Below are 21,037 nucleotides of genomic sequence, written 5' to 3'. Positions count from 1 at the left end.
TTGGATGTTTTTTTTATAAGTTTTATTACATTTTAAGAATTTTTATTTAAAAAGCAAATGTTGCACACACAATGTTTGCTTTGGAATGCAAAAACTTTAAAGCTCAATATCTCAAAATCATTCAGAACGCAGATACAACCATTAATTCCAGGGTGACGAATTGTTGCCCTCAAAAAGAATTAATCACAATGAATTTCTTTAGAGAAGATTTTAATGACACAATTTTAAAGACACAATTGTCACAGAATACAGAATATTTTGAATGTATTGTGTTATTCAATTATAATGTATGCTTCACTTTTTCCACATTTTTTATGTTACAGCATTACTCCAAAATGGATTAAATTCCTTTGTTTCCTCAAAATTCTACACACAATATCTCATAATGACAATGTAAAAAAAAGAGTTTTTGAAATTGTTGCAAATTTATTAAAAATAAAACCCCTGAAAAATCACATGTACATCAGTATTCACAGCCTTTGCTCAATACTTGTTGATTCACCTATGGCAGCAATTACAGCCTCAAGTCTTTTTGAATATGATGTCACAAGGTTGGCACACCTGTCTTTGGGAATTTTTACCCATTTCTCTTTGCAGTACCTCTCAAGCTCTATCAGGTTGGATGGGAAGCGATGGTGTACAGCCATTTTCAGATCTCTTCAGAGATGTTCAATAGGATTTAGGTCTGGGCTCTGGCTGGGCCACTCAAGGACACTCACCGAGTTGTAAAGCCACTCCATTGATATTTTGACTGTGTGCTTTGTATCATTGTCATGCTAGAAGATGAACCGTCGCCCCAGTCTGAGGTCAAGAGCACCCTGAAGCAGGTTTTCATTCAGGATGTGTCTGTACATTGCTGCATTCATCTTTCCCTCTATCCTGACTAGTCTTCCAGTTCCTGCTGCTGAAAAACATCCCCACAGCATGATGCTGCCACCACCATGCTTCACTGTAGGGATATTAGTAGCCTGGTGATGAGTGGTGCCTGGTTTTCTCCAAACATAACGCCTGGCATTCACTCCAAAGCGTTCAATTTTAGTCTCATCAGACTTATAATTTAGATTCGTATGATCTGAGAGTCCTTCAGATGACTTTTGGCAGATTCCAGGCGGGGAATGGCTTCCGTCTGGCCACTCTACTATACAGGCCTGATTGGTGGATTTCTGCACAGATGATTGTTCTTTTGTAAGAATCTCCTCTCTTCACAGAAGAACGTTGGAGTTTAGACAGCGTGACCATTGGGTTATTGATCACCTCATTGACTAAGGCCCTTCTCCCCCGATCACTCCGCTTAGATGGCCAGCCAGCTCTAGAAGGAGCCTGGTGGCTTCAAACATCTTCCACTTACGGATGATGGAGGCCACTGTGCTCATTGGAACTTTCAGAGCAGCAGTAATTTTTATGAAACCTTCCCCAGCCTTGTACCTCAAGTAAATCCTGTCTCTGAGGTCTACAGACAATTCCTTTGTCTTCATGCTTGCTTTGTGCTTTGACATGCACTGTCAACATCGGGACCTTATATAGACAGGTGTATGCCTTTTCAAATCATGTCCAATCAACTGAATTTACCACAGGTGAACTCCAATTAAGCTGCTTAATATTAATAGTAATACTTATATTAGGCAAAGGTGAATTCAATTGATCAAAATTGACACCATTTATGATGTTACAAAAATGACATTTTGTAATCCTGAAAGAATTGGCCACACTATTTCATTTACTGATCATTTATTGTATATTAAGTTAAATAAACTCTTTTTAATTATTAACCAATTCAAAACACTTTTGTCCTTGTCCTAAATTTCTTTATGCAAAATATAATTTCTGGTAACACTTTATTTTAAGGTGTCCTTGTTACACATCCTCTACTTAGTAATGACAACTAAATATGCCTGAAAATAAAATTATTTTCATTTTTATGTTACTTTAACTTATTTTAAGTTAATTACTTACTTAAGTTAATTAGGTTTCAACCATATTTTTAGTCTGTTTGATGGATGCAAGTTCAGATGACTTGACAGGAGTGTATCCTTATTTCCCATGTATTTGCTATTTAAATGGACATTGTTTTTGATTCTGTTAAACCTTCATTAATAGGAATGTTTATTGTGGTTGTAGGTCACGTTGACGGGTCATTCTCGTAAAGTGACCGCGGCCAGATTCAAATACAGTCAGAGGCAGGTGGTCACGGGCAGTGCAGACAGAACTGTGAAGATATGGGACCTCCAGCGAGCAGCGTGTACGTGCCACAAAAACAAAAATCTCTCATGCATTAACTATAACAAAGTGCACATTTCACATCCGTCTGGAATAAATTGCTCAACATGTTAAGAACAGATGATTAGTTCTCATATCCTTCTCTCTGCACCACTCACAGGCATACAGACCATTGAGGTTTTGTCTTTCTGCAGCGACGTGGTGTGTTCAGAGTACCTTATCATCAGCAGCCATTATGACAAGAAAATACGGTTTTGGGACAGCAGGTAAGAACATCACCACCGTATGCATATCTCTCTGATAACGTGAAATCAACTGACTTTCAGGGTTCAAACGGCTGCTGGAAATCCTTGAAAAAGCTTGAATTTTAATCTAGCACAATGTTGTCAAACGTTTTACACCAAGTACCGCCTCAGAAAATACTCTACTCTCTTCGTACCACCATAATGACCAGCATTAAAATACACTCGCCGGCCACTTTATTAGGTACACCTTACTAGTACCAGGTTGAAGGCTTCAGAACAGCCTTAAGCTAACGTGGCATAGATTCAACAAGGTACTGGAAATATTCCTCAGAGATTTTGGTCCATATTGACATGATAGCATCACGCAGTTGCTGCAGATTTGTCCGCTGCGCATCCCTGATGCGAATCTCCCGTTCCACCACATCCCAAAGATGCTCTATTGGATTGAGATCTGGTGATTGTGGAGGCCATTTAAGTAGTGAACTCATTGTCATGTTCACGAATCCAGTCTGAGATAATTCGTGCTTAATGGCATGATGTGTTATCCTGCTGGAGGTAGCCATCAGTAGATGGGTACACTGTGGTCATAAAGGGATGGACATGGTCAGCAACAATACTCAGGTAGGCAGTGGCGTTGACACGATGCTGAATTATGCCCAAAAGTGTGCCAAGATAATGTCCTCCACACCATTACACCACCAACACCAGCCTGAACCGTTGATACAAGGCAGGATTGATCAATGCTTTCATGTTGTTGACACCAAATTCTGTCCCCATCATACGAATGTTGCAGCAGAAATCGAGACTCATCAGACCAGGCAACGTTTTTCCAATCTTCCGTTGTCCAATTTTGGTGAGCCTGTGCCAGTTGTAACCTCAGTTTCCTGTTATTCCTGTTTTGGCACCAACAACCACAGCAGATCATTTTGGCCATGTCTACATGCCTAAATGCATTGAGTTGCTGCCATGTGATTGGCTGATTAGAAATGTGCGGTAATAAGCAGGCCCGGATTGGCTTATCGGGAGGACCGGGAGAATTCCTGGTGGGCCGGTCCGTTTTTTGGCCGCGAGGGCCGTCATACCTAGCTCCAGAATCTGTTGCTCTCAGCAGTCACACTTTTTAAATAATTTTTTTTTAATTGACCACAGTCTTCTTATTCATTATTTTACCGCAGCTCTGCTCTTTTTATCTATTTTCTCGCAGCCTGGTGAGCAGGATGCTGCAGCCTGCAGGTTAATGATGATATAACTCAGACGAGCCACCTCTCAATGCACAGCTGTTGTGGTCCAGTGGTTAGCATGTTAGGTTGCGACGTTGCGGACCCGGGTCTGATCCTTGTCTGAGTAGATTTTTTTTTAGACATAATACTGTTAGGGTTGTTGAACATTTGAAGTTCTAAAGCAGCTGTTTTCTCAAAAAAAGACGTTATAGTGTAATTAGAAACTGAATTGGAAATGACCTTATTTTAATATAGTCAGTCGTGAACTGAGGTGGGCTGTCCGAGGCTTGAAACTCCAGGGCTGAAAAGGAGTCCCACTCCGGCCCTGGTTATAAGCAGTTAGACAGATGTACCTTATTGTACCTTATTTGTATAAAGTGGCCGGCGAGTGTTACATTACGTTAGCATAGTAGGCCTAATCCACTAGACACTAATCCAGATACATTTAAAAATGGTGTTTTCTATTTCAAAAGCTCTATTTCTATTTAAAAGCTCTATTTATTTCTTTTCTTCATCCACACTAAAACGACAGAAAACACTTTCTTTCACGTAGATGTGTTTACCTGCACCATATTCGCCTGCCATTTATTTACTTTCCGTCTCTTTGAAATGTCACGGCGAAATGACGCAACTGTCATTTGCCTCTGCCACTGAACAACAGCTCCCAGTAAACATTACAATATTAATCTTTAGGGCGTCACGGGGGCGCAATGGGTAGCACAATGGCCTCATAGCAAGAAGGTCGCTGGTTCGAGCCTCAGATGGGTCAGTTGGCATTTCTGTGTGGAGTTTGCATGTTCTCCCTGTGTTCGTGTGGGTTTCCTCCAGGTGCTCCAGTTTCCCCCACAGTCCAAAGACATGGGGTACAGGTGAATTGGGTTGGCTAAATTGTCCGTAGTGTGTATGGATGTTTCCCAGTGATGGTTTGCAGCTGGAAGGGCATCCACTGCGTGAAGTATATGCTGGATAAGTTGGTGGTTCATTCCGCTGTGGTGACCTCAGATTAATAAAGGGACTGAGCCCAAAAGAAAATGAATGAATGAATGAATGAATGAATATTAATCTTTAAAGTCCGCATGAACTGGAAGCTGCAAGTGTTTTTTTTTTCTTTAATATTGTGATGCAGCTCCTACAGAAATGGAATATTAAATGAGAAAACAGTGGGTGTGACTTGTTTTTTGTTCTGTGAGCTGATTGGATGTAGTAAAGCAGGCATTTCATTCAGAAAGCTCGGGAATTGGGTTTTTAGGAGAGTTATTACATCATTTCTGTTTGTTGTCTAAACTGACAGTCGGAGGGGCGTGGTTAATTATGGTAGCCACGCCCATTACCATTTTAACTGAAAACAAACAGGAAGTGCGTTTTCAGATTTCAGTTGTAGATCCCACTTTAATTCTCCTTCGCCCCTGCAATCATCCATGACAGTAAAATGACCCTAGACCAGGTCTGTCAGTGCTTTGAACAAAAGAGTTGCGCCCTAAAGGAACACACATGGGATATTTATAGTTCTGGAATACCCAGAGCTTCTATGGTTCCATCAGTTAGGTCTCAATAAGCAATCTTACCCAAAATGGGACATTTTAGCTGTGTATAGAGAGGATCCTCCTTCACCATTTGTAAAGTGGAGGCGGTCCTGTGCTTCACCACCACAAATCTGATCAGCCTCATTGGATCCAGTTCTCCACATGCCAGATTCAACACCCACTGCCCAGACCCTTCTTGAGCCAGATGGCAAGAAATGGCTGACTGCACTAGAACAAATGGTTTTCTTACATAGAGGTTTTGTCCTGTTTTTACTCCAAATATCTAGAAATTATTTAAGTTGTTTTATGTAAGTTTTTGACTCTTTTAAAGCATAAAATACCCTAATATGTTTGCAGATATTTAAGAAACATCCTTGGTGAACACATTTGTTTATCTGAAAAACATTGCTAAAGTCAGTTATTCTGCTTTGAAAATGTACTTTCTTAGCCAGAACGTCTGTCTTTGTTTTGGTCTCTTTAACCTGCCCAATGCCACTTTAGTCAATTATATTTCAGCACCCGGGTTGCCTTTGCGGAAAATAACATATTTTATTCATTCAGTCAGAAAGCCTCTCAAAATATGTGGCTGTGACCGAAATGTTACCTCAGGTGGAGAGTAGCAGACTCTGAAATGAGACTCAGATTGAGAGTTTCACATGAGGTGGTTATTAATTAGCAAATAATATAAATATTCATTCATTTTCTCGGCTTAGTCCCTTTATTAATCCGGGGTCGCCACAGCGGAATGAACCATCATCTTAACCAGCAAGTTTTTCTTCCTGCCGCAACCCATCTCTGGGAAATATCCACACACATTCACACACATACTCATACACTACAGAAAATTTAGCCTACCCAATTCACTTGTACCGCATGTCTTTGAACTGTGGGGGAAACCGGAGCACCCGGAGGAAACCCACGCGAAGGCAGGGAGAACATGCAAACTCCACACAGAAACGCCAACTGAGCCGAGGTTCGAAGCAGCGACCCAGCGACCTTTTTGCTGTGAGGCAACAGCAATACCTACTGCGCCACTGCCTCGCCCATAGATAAGACATTCTAAACCTAAAGAAAAGTTCTGGAAAGTGCTAAAAGAAGCCTGATTTTACACGTCAGATTTATTTCCGAAAATGTCAGGACAATTAGAACAAAACAGTTCAAGCTGTGCCAAAGGAAGTCCCATTAAATGTAGGTTTTTTGGTTGAAGAGGAAATGTGCTGTTGTTGTGTGTGTGTGTTTTTTTTTTTACATATTCTATATTTTCTGTTTGTCTTTAAAAAAAAGACTGATTGTTTCTATATTGTGTCAAAGTCTTAGGCCAACAAAGCTGGTATAGTACTTAGGAATTTCGCACAGTACTACATACAGTTAAGGGCAGAATTATTAGCCCTACTTATTTTTAAATATTTCCCAATTGATGTTTAACAGAGAAAGGAAATTTTCACAGTATGTCTAATAATATTTTTTCTTCTAGAGAAAGTCTTATTTGTTTTATTTTGGCTAGAGTAAAAGCAGTTTTTAATTTTTTAAAACCCATTTTAAGGTCTAAATTATTAGCCCCTTTAAGCTATATTTTTTCTCGATAGTTATAGAACACACCATTGTTATACAATATCTTTCCTAATTACCCTGACCTGTTTACTAAACCTAATTAACCTAGTTAAGCCTTTAAATGTCACTTTGGGGCTGTAAAGAAATGTCTTGTAAAATATCTAGTGAAATGTTATGTACTGTCATGTTTAGAAATGTGTTGAAAACATCTTCTCTCCGTTAAACAGAAATTGGGGAAAAAATAAACTGGGGGGCTTATAATTCTGACTTCTACTGTATATTGTAATCAATGTCAGGGAAGTTAACATATATAGTGTTAAATTATGGAACATTGTGCATCTGTGATTTAAACACTGATGGTATAACTTGTCTTAATTCTGCCATAAGATCACCTGAGACGGATATTAATACTGTGCAAACAGGGGTTGAATCTACTTGTGTACACTGACCATCTATTAAATTTCTTTCTGCTTGGAGAGTTATACTCTTGAAATGAATTGTTGAAGGAGGATGTGTTAAACAAGCAGTGGTTTATTGGCATCGTAGTGATCTGAAAGTTTGAAAATTTGACATCGTAAATGTGTTGATCACCATAGTGTTTTTTACAGTGACCGTCCAGGTCTCCAGGACTCGCTTGAGATTAGTCGGTGTGATTAAATGTGAATAATGAACCCAGCTGGCAGTGCTCGAACTGGCACTGAGCGCTGTCCATCACAGCATGTCTGTCTGGCTAATGCGATGGCCTAAAAGAGTGTCAGCCTCAGGTGTGTGTGTGTGGTGTCATCGCTGGCGAGAGACGGCTTGTTAACGCATTGGTGGTAATGCGTGAGATTGGTTTCTCCACGGGCCCATTTATACTGACAGAACCTCTTAAACCCATGTTGACAGTTGACGCTCAAAGGCGTTCGTGCGGCTCTGCATGGGATTCGGTTTCCAGATGCGATTTTTATTCCGCTTTAGGCCAAATGTTTTGATGCTTTAGGTTCATATGACAATTCTTTAAAGCAACAGTTCACCCAAATATTTTGTCATCATTAGTACATCATCCTCACGGCACGCCAGATGTATTTAACCTTTTTCTTTAGATGCACAGAGATTTTTAAGATAAATAGTCGAAAAATGCACATTTCACATTTCTAAAAAGCACATTTAGCTAATGTCACTGTAAGGCCTAATCCCAATTTGACCCCTGGTTTATACTTCTGCTTCAAGTGATCAGCGTGACCCACAGTGCGTGCAACTCGCGTAGCTGTGCAATCATACTTCTGCGCGCTGTTTCTGTTGTTCTGCAATAACACTTCCGAAACGCTAGCTGGCAGTCCGTGTTTATGTTTCTCTGTGTCGAGTTTCTTCGCTGGTGTTTTTTCTGTATGCTACTTTAATGTACAAGTAGTTCAAACTCGCTCATTCTGAGGCAGGAAGCGGCGGACATGCAACAACTTTAACCATGGGGTAAGCACAAAACAAATCTGTCCATCTAGAGCTCCTTTACGGGACTCCACACTTGTAAACAATCGCTCCATCGGGCTCGCGCGGCTCTCAGTACCGTCCATACTAGTCGACGCTACCAAGTCGACCAATCACAGAGCTTGTGCGACGCGTTGTTATGATGTGTAGTTACATTTTTTGAAAGGTGCACGTCAGCGATGGCCACGGCGTAGAGCTATGCGTCAACGTGTAGGCTGCTCCATAGCACACGTCTGCGCTTGATGCAGAAGTATAAATCAGCCTTTAGTCCTTTCCCTTACCCCTCAATTTGCACATTCACGTGAAGGGGTAGGGGTGTCCCAATTCTCTTTAGCTTGATGGCGTAGGGATAAGAGGAAAGACCTGTAGAAGTGGCAAAAATTTTAGGTTTGTTATGGGTTTCGGAAGTGGGCATGGCAGAATGACTCGACAGCGCCACCTATGCACTTTTGACGGACTGGCCCTCGACCTACGATTCATGCACACGTACAAAAATTGGCACACATGTCAAACATGCCAATACCTACAATAAAAGAAAACGAAAATCTTAAACCCAACAGGAAGTTGGGTATTTAACTTCCTGCGCAGAAAAAGTGTCGTTGTTGCCATTTCCATGTGTTGTATTTTAACTCCTAGGGATTTTATCCGATCAACAAAAAAATTGAGTTTTGTCATCTAAAGCCCTTGGGGATGTTAAATTGCGAAGATCTTGCGTTTTCGTTGAAGGGCGTGTCCGTGGCGGCCTCACAAACTTTCACAATTTGCCACAAAACAGGAAGTTGTTATAACTCAGGCATGCATTCTCAGTCTGCCTCCAAATTCACACATTTGATAACAGTCCTAACCTGAACACGTTTACATGCCAATATACAGTTACAGTTATAGCGCCACCTGCTGGCAACAGGAAATGACATGATTTACAGTATAACAAACTCCTCCTACAAATTTTGTCAAATCATTAACAAATTTGGGTGGTGTTATCTGCAAGCTCTAGTGATGATATATTGTGAAGATCTAGAGTTTTCGCCTAAGGCCGTGTCCGTGGCGGCATGACAAACCTTAGTGTTTCGCCATGGAAGAGGAAGTACTTATATCTCAACCACACAACAGCTGCGTCCCAAATCGCATACTTATGCACTATTCTACGCCATTTTGTAGTATAAACAGTGTAAGTAGTGTGTTCAGACTGAAAACTCTAAAAATAATAAGTGCACTTTAATTACCCGGATGATGCACTCATTCAGCCGCTAAAATGAAGTGTGTAATGATGGACACTTCACGCACTCAACGACCGCAGGTTTGCTTACGTAGCGGAATGGGTGGAGCTATCAGACGCACATGTTGGATAACTTTATTTATTTTGGATGGTGAAAGCAAAATTCTCCTACGAGAGTGATTATAGCGCCTCCCGATGGTGAATGCGGCAATACTCATGGCAGGTATTATTTGATAATTCTGTTGTTTATTTCACTGATTTGGCAACCGTCAAACGTCATTAGGGAAACGGTTTGAATTTCCGCTTAGTAAAAAAAACATTAGTGTGCCATTTGGGACACCACTTCATACATATACTATCCTGTTGAGTGTGTAAGTGCATAAGTACATAGTGCATGAGTGCATAGTGTATAGTGTGCCATTTGGGACGCAGCTAACGTCTGACCTGCCTGAAACTTCACATGGTGGATAAAATTTCTCTCCTGAAGACATTTACATGCCAATATAGATTCAGTCATAGCGCCACCTGCTGATAGAAGGAAATTTAGCTTATAACTAAGCCACACAATGTCTGACCTGCCTGAAAATTCACATGTTCGAAAAGATTCATCTCCTGAAGACATCTACATGCCAATATTGAGTCACAGTCATAGCGCCACCTGCTGACAGAAGGAAGTTTGGCATATATATCAGCTTAATTTATTATTGTCCGCTGTTCTCTCTCATCCTAAGGCCACCAGGCAGAGGTGAGCCCAGGTGCAAGGTCCCTTTCATTGCTGCTTGTTATTATTAACATTATCAACTTAACTAAGAGATATATTCTTCCATGTATTCCATTGTTCCAGTACAGAAATGAGATTTACAATAAAACATTACATTTATTAGGTGTCACGCACATTATACCACAGCAGCATTAATATATAGAATAGAGTAGTGCACATTTTTTACAATAATGATTGATTCCATTTAGTGTCCATCATATAATAAACACAATAGTTACTTTCGCTGATAATTTGTTATTTTAATAACAATGTAACTCAGTCCCTATTTATGAGAATTAACTAGTAACTGTAACCTATTTCTTTATTTAAAGTAACATTCCAAATGCTTCTTACAACAACATCAAACATGTCTCTGATTGATTACAGCTCTCCCATTACAACAGCTTACATCATTTGCCACTACATATTCATGATGCTGCATGAACCTTATGTAGCTGGTCAGACTTTCTTGTGTAAAGCTGCTTTTGGAAGTCTCTTCGTAACGAAACCGTGTAATAATGCATCACTCGTTGCGTAATCCCCGTTATTCAGCATCTCAGTGGGTTTTGATTGCTCTGATTGGATAAGAGGTGTAAAATAATAGCACCAAGGATGTTAGTCCAGCAAAGTTCTGCTCTCCGTAGGCCACAAAGCCTCACCGCACGCGTAATTCACCTTCCAGCACAATATAGATGACGCCACGGAGGTAGAAAAAAGAGCCATTATTTACACCACGTCTCAGTCCTTGACATCTCTCATTCACTCCCAGCAACCACAGCTTTCAGCTGCCAAGGAGCCGACGGCTCGCTTGTCTCCTAGCAACCGGCAGCCCACATAATTGTCTCTCCTCTCATCTTGCTGTAATAGGATTTGTGCTATATTATGACATCTGCGTTTTTCTCCATGCCGCGCTTTGACCGTTTTTTAATTCTTTCTGCAAGAGTTACTTTCAAGTGGCAGTTTAATAACAGACGTGTTCACTAAACATGTCTTATAATGCGCACATACTAAATGTGTGGCTTTTATAGGACTGTGTGCTGCTTGAGAGGCAATAAACCAACCCTGTTGCTGTGATTGAAATTCAGATCATTGTCTCGTGCAGCCTTTAGGAAGATGAGGCTTGTCTGGTTTACCAAACGACAGCCCAGATGCTGTATATTGTAAAGAGATAGTTCAATCTAAGGGGCGAGGCAGTGGCGCAGTAGGTAGTGCTGTCGCCTCACAGCAAGAAGGTCGCTGGGTCGCTGGTTCGAACCTCGGCTCAGTTGGTGTTTCTGTGTGGAGTTTGCATGTTCTCCCTGCCTTTGCTGGGTTTCCTCCGGGTGCTCCGTTTTCCCCAAGCGGTAATCTTCCCGCTTTCTCTCAGGAAGCCAATACGGAAGTAACTAAAACTGCAATTCATCCGAAATTCCGCTAGTCCTGGCCGCTCCTGGCTCCAAAACAGAGCACATTTCAATTGAGCCCACTGTTAGAATGGCCAACTTTACAGCAGAAAAAAAGGTGTTTACAGCCTGGTACAAAAAAAGATTTTGGTTAATACAGCTAATATTACCCTTCATGACAACTGTGAGGGGGGTGAATTTTTTTAGAACTCATCCGTTTCCTTTATATTAAGTTATATTAAGTTTGCATAATTAAGGGCGTGGCCACTTGAGTGACAGCTAGGTCTCGTTGGTCGGCGTCACGTCACCTCAGCTAAATCCTGCATTTTAGCCACTGAACTCGGCATATTTATCGTATTTCTGTGTTGTTTTATGTGGCTTTACACAGTCGACTGCCTTTTGGACTTGTTTCCTACACTTATTTGATGGAATGTCATGCGGAGTGCACGTTATTGTGCTCACAAACCATTCACGTGGCCTCCGTTTCACATGTGAGTAAAGTTATATACTTGTATACCATCTCTATACATGTATTTGTTTTATTTAAGATCATTTATCGTTTTTATTTATATTTAGAGCTGTAATGCACTCCAGAATCTGTCAGATTGATTAGCTGTGGGCTCTAGAACAGTCATCTGAAGCGTTGCCATTCAGTGTTATGCTGGATTTCATCAATAGTCTTACAGTAACTAACACAGACTATATCTGAAGTGTTTGGAAGTAATTCGCGTTTTCCTCCTGTTGAAAAACGTCATAAGAACAATGTTTAGTGGCTCAATGTATTACAGCAGTGTTTTTAAAAGACTAAACACTTTATTGATATAGTGTACAACCAAGCACAAGTGGTCAGAATACAAACGAGTCACAGGTGATAAAGTATTAAGCATTTCTCCCAAAGTAAAGTGTGTCTGAACCAGGTCGAAGCAAACTGTCAGCAGGTGTCTGTAGCTCCGCTCACTCTCCGCCTCTTTGCCCTTGTTTGGTATCCCGCCGTGGGTGTGATGACGCGCGAACAAAATGGCGACGGTTGGCCGCGCCTACTTGTGGCTTCTTTTGCGCTCTTTAGAAACCTATGGGTGACGTCACGGATACTACGTCCATATATTTTACAGTCTATGGTTTTCCCCCACAGTCCAAAGACATGTGGTACAGGTGAATTGGGTAAGCTAAATTGTCCGTAGTGTGTGTGTGGATGTGTGTGTGGATGTTTCCCAGAGATGGGTTGCGGCTGGAAGGGCATCCGCTGCGTAAAAACTTGGCGACCCCAGAATAATAAAGGGACTAAGCCGACAAGAAAATGAATGAATGGTTCAATCTAAAAAATCTAAATTTAGAAATTATTTACAGGCAGGGCTTGACATTAACACCCGCCAACCCGCCAAATGCTGGTAGATTTCACCTATGGCGGGCAGTGGTGTAAAGTAACTAATTACAAATACTCAAATTACTGTAATTAATTACTTTTTCTCAGGAATTGTAATTTACTGAGTAGTTTTATAAATGTGTACTTTTACTCTCACTTGAGTACATATTTAGGGCTGTATCTGTACTTTTACTCCACTACTTTCCTTCACCCTGCAGTCACTACTTGATTTTTTTCTTGTCTGTGGGGATTAGAATAAAAAGTCCTGCAATTCCCGTCCAATCAAATCACACATATAAGGTAAATCGCCTTATAATGAACTGTCACATCCGTCAGTGACCACCTGAGGGCACTGTAGTGCACCAGGACTCAGTAGGCACTACAGCGTCCCAGGAAAGACTACAATTCCATACATACCACGCGCATACACCGGAACATATACACTGACCTGTCATCACATCTGTTCTGTGTTACCGTTGATTATCTGGACTATTTATTCCATCATTCCACCGTTGTTTATCATCGCGTCGTTTGTCTTCCTTGTCTTTCTTGTTCCCAGTTCCGCAGTAAGTCTTGTATTCCTAGTTCGTTGTTTCCTGATCCTGTTCTTGTATTTTTGCTTAGTCTAGTTTTTCGAGTTTTGTTTCCTGAGCCTTGTCTCTGTTTTAGTTTCTGGTTTTGTGGTTTATTTGTACTTTGAACACCTTGTTTTATGTTTATGCACTGTAAATAAATCTGCACTTGAATCCGCAATCTTTTTGTTCGAGTTTTGTTATGGTTTTGATCACGCTAACGTGACAATAAACTACCTCAAGACATGGGTGATTTATAAATGCAGCAAACTGTTCGGAAGCATTAAAAGTGTCCAAGAAGATGTCCAAAATCTTTACACGCATTGACCCAGTGACTGTTTAGATGAGGTCACTGATAAGAAGATGACAGATGTTTACTGTATGGGAACCGAAATGGCCTTAAACACCCAGCAAGCACAAGACATCAACATGACGTCCGATTGACGTTGTACCCCATGTCGTGGGGAGGTTGCGTTTTGTTTGGTATTTGCTATGATCTTCTATGTAAAGCTGCTTTGACACAATTTACATTGTGAAAGCGTTATACAAATTAAGGTGAATTAAATTGAAATGAAAATCGGGTTGACGTCAGAACTCAATGTCAGACCAACGTCAATGTCCAACCTAAAACCAACCAAATATCAACTTCTAATAAAGTCACAGCTTGAAGTTGTGTGAACGTTACCACTATGACGTCTATCAGACGTTGGGTTTTGGTTGCCATACCTGATGAATAAATATCAGTATTTGACGTCAATATGATATTGGTTTAAGATGTTAGCTCGACGTTGAATTTTGGTCACTTTCTAACACAACGTAAAATCAACCAAATATCAACGTCATTTAACGTTGTTATTAGACATCAAAAAAATGTTATCTTCAGAAGCTGGCTAGACATTAAATTTTGGTCACTTGACATCACAAACTAAATCTAACCTAATATTAACGTCCTATGATGTTGTGTGCCTGCTGGGCAATAACTAAATGCACTACAGAATGTTACGTTTACACACATCCACAAATTACATGTAAATGCATCAGCTTTTTACAGTGTAATACTCACTACTTATGAGTACTTTTAAAAGGGCTACTTTTTACTCATACTTTGAGTAATATTTACAACAGATACAGTTACAACAGACTTTTACTCTACTTGCGCTGCATTTTTAGGCAAGTAATGGTACTTTTACTTGAGTATGATTTTTCAGTACTCTTTCCACCACTGATGGCGGGTTAGACAGACAACCCCACTAGCCACTTTGGCTGGTTGAAAATAATTTTTAAATTGTTAGTGCTGCCTTTGTCACGGTTCTGGTGGGGAAAAGGAGCGAGGACTCAAGTGGAAATTGGTATTTATTGATAAAAAATAAAAAGCAAAATAGCAAAACAAACTACCCCTAGGGGGAAAATATTAATAAAACAAATAAACGAACAAACAAACTAGACTGGGCAGGCTGGCAAACTGGAGAAAGGGAGAACAGGACAAGACAGGAAACGATGACATCTGATGACGAACTGAGGAGATTATAAGCAGGAGAAAATTAACACACAACAGATGAACATAATTAACTAATAATGGGTTAACAAGTGGGGTGGGACTTGACAATAGACGGGAGAGCGCATGACAGAGACAAGCCATGCGCTCACACAAAACAGGACAAGAACATGCAGCCAATGAGAGAACTCATTAACCGCATGTTCATGACAACACAAGCACAACACTGAAGGTGCGTTCGACTTCATGCAGCGCTGCGCAGATCGATCGAAATCTGTCTTAAAGCGGTGCATGATGGTTAGAAATCTTGTCCGGATTGATGTTGCGCCGACGCCACGTGACTGTCACATGTGGCATCAAAGTACCGCGACAACGCTCCAAGATCAGGCGGCAGACCGTGCAGCTTCTGAAGAGCGACTGCAGGAGCTCTGATGACGACACCGATATTACACGATTGGCCGAGTTCACCACATGACAACAAACACGTGTATTTCGGGTTTATAATTGGACAAATTCCGATTCAAAACTTTTAAAACAAACAATTCACTTTTCACACCCTATCTTACAGACTTGAAATAAAATAATCATCAGATCCTGCCACCCTAAAGCTCTCTTAACAAATTAAGTTAAAGAACTATTTTAATAAATAATTATAAAATGGTTTTATTATTATAATATAAATATATATTTTATTTTCTGTCTAGCAGTTTAAAGGCTACCTGCTCTTTCTGGGAAACTTCTACATCGCTCACTTATTTTACCTTTTGTTCTTTTCAACACAATCTTTTTGGATTAAAATGCTAGTTGAAAATTCATTCATTATCCATTATCCACCTTGTTTTGCTTTTTACATTGGAAATTTTTATATCTATAAATGTACACATATGTAAACCCTTTTTTAGCATATTCAAACAAGAAGTATTAGCCTAAAGATTGATGTTTAACTCCTAGAATTTATGCTTATTATATTAACCTCTCATTTCCTCTTATTTCTCTCATGCATTTGTTATATATTTTATTCATAATTCTCCCTTATTGTTTAAAAAGCAACTACAGTTTGTAGAGACTGTATTCGGTTTTATTTGTAAATGTTTTGTTGTTATAAATAAAAATAACAAAAATAATAATATTATGACGCCATGTGATCAATCATCATGACTGCAGCAACTTTTGAGTCCCGAAGTGTCCAGCTGTCCGCCTTGACGGCTCCGTATTCAACTCCGCCCCCGCTTGTGCTCGGCTAATCTCGTTGATCACCGGCTGCAGCTGAGCTTCATGCCGAACGCACCTTGAAGCACACGACAAAAGAACGTGACCACAATGTAAACACATAGACACATGCTTTGACAGACGCAAGACACGAGCACACGATGAATGAAAACACTCACCGTGCGCTCACACACGCAGTGTGCATGCTTCATTCCAGCGCCGACCAAAACCAACTAGACTGAGACGCTGGGAATGAAACACCACGCTGCAGACAGATGAAAACACAAACACGAGTATAAGAGCGCGCGCGTCCGAGGCACGCAGAGTCGCGCGGCCGCATCAAGCGGGAGTGCGCACACTCTGCGTACATCCACAACGGCGCACGCGCACACAGAGACACACAATGACAGAAACAGGACCAGACAGAGCTAGTGTCCGAGCTCTGCCACCAAAACAAGAATTTACAAGACCGGAGTGGCAGAACCCTGACAGCCTTATCACTTAAGATTTGAGTTTTAAGACCGTTTGTCATTGTGTGTGCAACTTGGAATTGAGAAGCGAAATGTGAAAATGATGCGCTGGCCTGAAAACAAGTTTATATAACACGGGAACATCATGAGAGTGAGTATAATGCCGTTTTTTGTTTTGTTTTGATGAACTATCCTTTTAAATGCCCTGAGATTAAATGTCCTTGTCTTGTCCTTGTCCAGATGATAACTTGTTAGCATATAAAAGGAAACAGCAGACTGACCTCAGGCTGCAAGTCTGCAGTCGCCTCTCTTGTCTTATTAAGTCCATCACTCATGGTGCAATGAGACAACTATCATGACATCAGTCTGCTTAAACCTGATGGAGAGCTGCAGTTGTCAGATTTCAGACTTGCAGATGTGCCTTCAGCATCATGGTACTTAATCTGTCCTAATATTTAATACACAACAAAACTTTGAGGCCAGATGGCGATAATGAGAAGTATTTGTATGATTGTGCCTCATTTCAATTAGAAAAACTTTTAAAAGATGGCAATTAAATGTGTGTGTGTGTGTGTGTGAGAGAGAGAGAGATAGACTTCTTTAATACATTGTTTATGGAGAAACATATTATAATTTTAATAAATGCATTAAAACAGAGAATTTGTAATTTGTTAGTTCTCTTTAACTTTTATTTGATTAGCAATTACAAAGTAGGCCTATGACACCATCACATTTTTGTTGAGGGTTTCCTTTAGGAAGTCCTATCACCAGGAAACAACTTTTGTGAGGTCAAGGTCACAGAAAAAGCATCATGATCTTGAGTAAAAAGTAAATGAATAATAAAAATAAAAAAAATAAGGCATAGACTCTTAGGATATCTATAAGATAGTGACATTCATTCATTTTCTGCCACTTTTCCGAGGCCGGGTCTTGGGGGCAGCAGTCTTAGGAGAGAACCCCAGACTTCCCTCTCCCCAGACACTTCCTCCAGCTCCTCTGGGGGGATCCCGAGGCGTTCCCAGGCCAGCCAAGAGACATAGTCCCTCCAGGGTGTCCTGGGTCTTCCCCGAGGCCTCCTCCCGGTGAGACATGTCTGGAACACCTCCCTAGGTAGGCGTCCAGGAGGCATCCGAAACAGGCCTATCGAATTTTTTAAAAACCCTTTTTGGCACAAAATTATTAGCCCCTTTAAGCTATTTTTTTTCGATAATCTACAGAACAAACCATCATTATACAATAACTTGCCTAATTACCCTAACCTGCCTAGTTCACCTTATTAACCTAGCTAAGCCCTTTAAATGTCACTTTAAGCTGTATAGAAGTGTCTTGAAAAATATCAAGTGAAATATTATTTACTGTCATCATAGCTAAGAAAAAAATAAATCCGTTATTAGAAATAAGTTTTTAAAACTATTATGCTTAGAAATGTGCTGAAACAATCTTCCCTCCATTAAACAGAAATTGTTTATATGAGTTGAACCTGCTCCCGACCAGGTTTGATCTACCAGAACTGTAGCTATGACAACAACTCTCGGATCAGTTTTGAAGAACCAAACGATCCTGGATCAGAAACGTCTGTCTAGTAAACAGGAGATCCTGGGTTGGAATTCCAGCAGTGCCTTGATTCAGGTGGTGGTAGGGTTGTAACAATATACCGGTATGACGGTCTACCACGATTTGAATGTGCACGATTATCATATCATGAACAATTGCATATCAACGGTTTTAACCCTAAAGACAGAGACAGCCGCCCGCGGCTAAAAATAAGTATTGCTCTTAAATGTTTAATAGCTTTTGATCCGCTGATCCGATTTATACAATTCAAAGATTGGCATAAAGAAGAGAATCTCAGCTTTCCAGTGCTGTATCACACAACATTCTTTCAGAGGCTTCGGAATCAGTGCGGTTACGTCATCAAAATTTGACAACGCTGATTTGACAAAGAAATGCTTGTCACTGTGTCTCCGGACAAACCAGACATGATACATTGATGCATTGTCCCTCCTCCATGCCCAGATTGGTTCAAACTCGCTATATCACAACCAATAAGCATAGGTTTCGCTTTTGTTTGTGGACCAACAATGAGCTTTTTGAACAACACGGAATGAGAGATAGGCATACATTTATGCGCGGCTAAATAAAACGCAAAAAAAAAAGTTTTGCATGAAATAATTCTCATACTAAGTACTTTTGCATGCACATCAGCACAGAAACATGACAAAACAGTGACACAGCAAAGACGAACTGCTGCTCTTGCTGTTTTCAAAAGACGCAAATGAAGGTGCAGCTGTTTGTCTGCATTGCAGACAACCACATCCAAATCCATATCCACAGACAACCATATCCATGCTGGCACATAAAACCTAAGGATGTTCCATATTGAATCTAGTTTTGTTATGTAACTATTTATAATATAGTAAATATTTATATCTATTTTTTTACTGAGGATTTGCACCGTTTATTTGAACTTTGACACATTATTTATTATTTTCTTATTTTTTTATTTGTTCATTGTACAAGTGGACACATTCTCTCACCTCAGCGGTCAAGATTAAGTCCTGAAAATCTCAACATGCTTACATTTCTTCATCACAACCTAGACTGAAAAAAACAACGCTTTAAATACATGTTTACAGCCATAAACTTGGTATTGCACTTTTGGTCTCCCATTTATCCTGCTTATAAGGAAGGACAGTTTAAGTTTATTTTTGTCTAATCTTAAAAGATCTTGCTTGTTTATTCCTTTTAATTTAATTTATTAAAATGGGAAATTTTTCAGTTTATTTTTATAAAAGACTTTTATAGTTCTATTAAAATGGTTCTTTCAAAAGTTTGTTGAAATAAAACCTTTGTTTAGTCAGAAAACGTGTTCTTATTTTTTTCAGGGTCTTTGCTATGAGAATTACTATTTAATACCGTATACCGCGAAACCGTCAAACTGTGGTATTGTTTTAGACGATTATCATACCGTAAAAAATTCATACCGTTACAACCCTAGGTGGTGGTTATGCTTCTTTTACAGAGCTTAACAAAATGAATTACATAATTGTTTGGCTTTGTGGCATAATGGAAAGCTCAAGAAAATAGAGTTAAACAACCTCTTTCAGGGTTGCTTCAAGACATGCTGTCTTTTATTAGGTTCGTTGTGGAAAAACGTCATTCCCAATTTTGAGCAGTGGGCTGTGGCTTAGTTGGTCAAAGCGCCAGTCTTGTCAACAGGAGATTTTTGGGTTCAAATCTCTGCAGTGTCTAACGTTCAGGTGCCAGAAGTGCTTATTCTGAAGAATCATGAGTGTTTACTCAGCAAACTGTTTACTAGTCTGTTTCTAAACAAAATTTAAATCCTTATAAATGCTGCTCATTCAAGGGGGCTTTTAACAAGGGCTTTATACAGTAAGTAAGCAATAATCAACAGCTTGCCGTGCTTTAAAGGATTTTAATGCACAACGTTGAGGTAAAGGACCACACAACGCACAGCAGAGAAAATTCTTTAACGCACTTCAAGCCGTTGATTATCCTGCTTATTACATGCTCATTTGCCAAGGTAGGCCTAGGTTTAAAATAGTTTTGCTTTTCGCAACGCAATATTGGTCTGAATTAGATTTTCTAGTCCCTTCACTGAATCAGCTGTGACAGGAAGACAGAAGGAGAGAGAAAGAGAGAGAGCGTGTGAGTGCTGTTTATACCTGCTAATTTTAAGATGCGATTTCATCAATCCGATCACAGGTGGACAAATAGACATTCCCAGTCACACCTGTGGCCCTATCATACACCCAGCGCAATGTGGCGCGAGACACGACGCAATTGTTGTTTGTTAGATTCAGCTCTTCGCAAGAGTCTTTTGACGTTTTGCACCATGCTGTTTAAATAGCAAATGCATCAGCGCTCATACTGTATGTGCGCCCATAGATGTTCTGTATGGAGTCAGAAAAGACTCAAAAGTAATTCACGCAAAAGACACGATGTACACATGCGTAGCCAAATTCGCTTGCATAAAATCAAATTCACGTGCGTAAAATATTTATTTATATTCACAAAAAAATTTCACGTGCACAGAATAAAAATACATTTTCATAAAATACGTTTCACAAATGCAAAACACCATTAGAACTGAATTTAGTTTTGAAACAAATCTTTGCGATTAACAAACAAAATTGATTATGTAGGCTAATGGATGTCTGTGCGCACAACACGCTTCCCTATCCACGAGAGTGAAAGTAAAAGTAAAGAATGAGGAGTCTCATTCTCTCATTCTCGTGCTGTAGATGCTCTGTTTAACTGTTTTCTTGCTAGTGAAGTGTTCAGCTTTTCCACTTACAAAGTCCGCCATGTAAATAGCAAATGTGC

The 21,037-nt window shown here is 40.0% G+C and overlaps 3 protein-coding genes across 3 annotated transcripts in view; all 3 read left to right on the top strand.

Annotated features, from left to right (window-relative positions):
• brwd1 (bromodomain and WD repeat domain containing 1) overlaps positions 1-21,037 on the top strand; it is a 1,114,631-nt gene that overhangs the window by 366,133 nt on the left and 727,461 nt on the right. The window lies entirely within an intron of this gene.
• Positions 1-21,037, top strand: part of phkg1a (phosphorylase kinase, gamma 1a (muscle)) — an 831,529-nt gene that overhangs the window by 215,662 nt on the left and 594,830 nt on the right. The gene's annotated exons all lie outside the window — the stretch shown is intronic.
• The window catches only part of atg16l2 (autophagy related 16 like 2), a 94,363-nt gene that overhangs the window by 48,331 nt on the left and 24,995 nt on the right, over positions 1-21,037 (top strand). Inside the window, exons 13-14 of the mRNA NM_001441460.1 lie at positions 2,119-2,239; positions 2,378-2,483. Of these exons, the coding sequence (NP_001428389.1) occupies positions 2,119-2,239; positions 2,378-2,483 (227 nt within the window). The remainder of the gene's footprint in view (positions 1-2,118; positions 2,240-2,377; positions 2,484-21,037) is intronic.

This window comes from Danio rerio, chromosome 15 (assembly GCF_052040795.2).
Source record: "Danio rerio strain M-AB ecotype USA chromosome 15, GRCz13ab, whole genome shotgun sequence".
NCBI classification, from domain to species: domain Eukaryota; kingdom Metazoa; phylum Chordata; class Actinopteri; order Cypriniformes; family Danionidae; genus Danio; species Danio rerio.
This window is presented reverse-complemented; position numbering and strand designations above follow the sequence as displayed.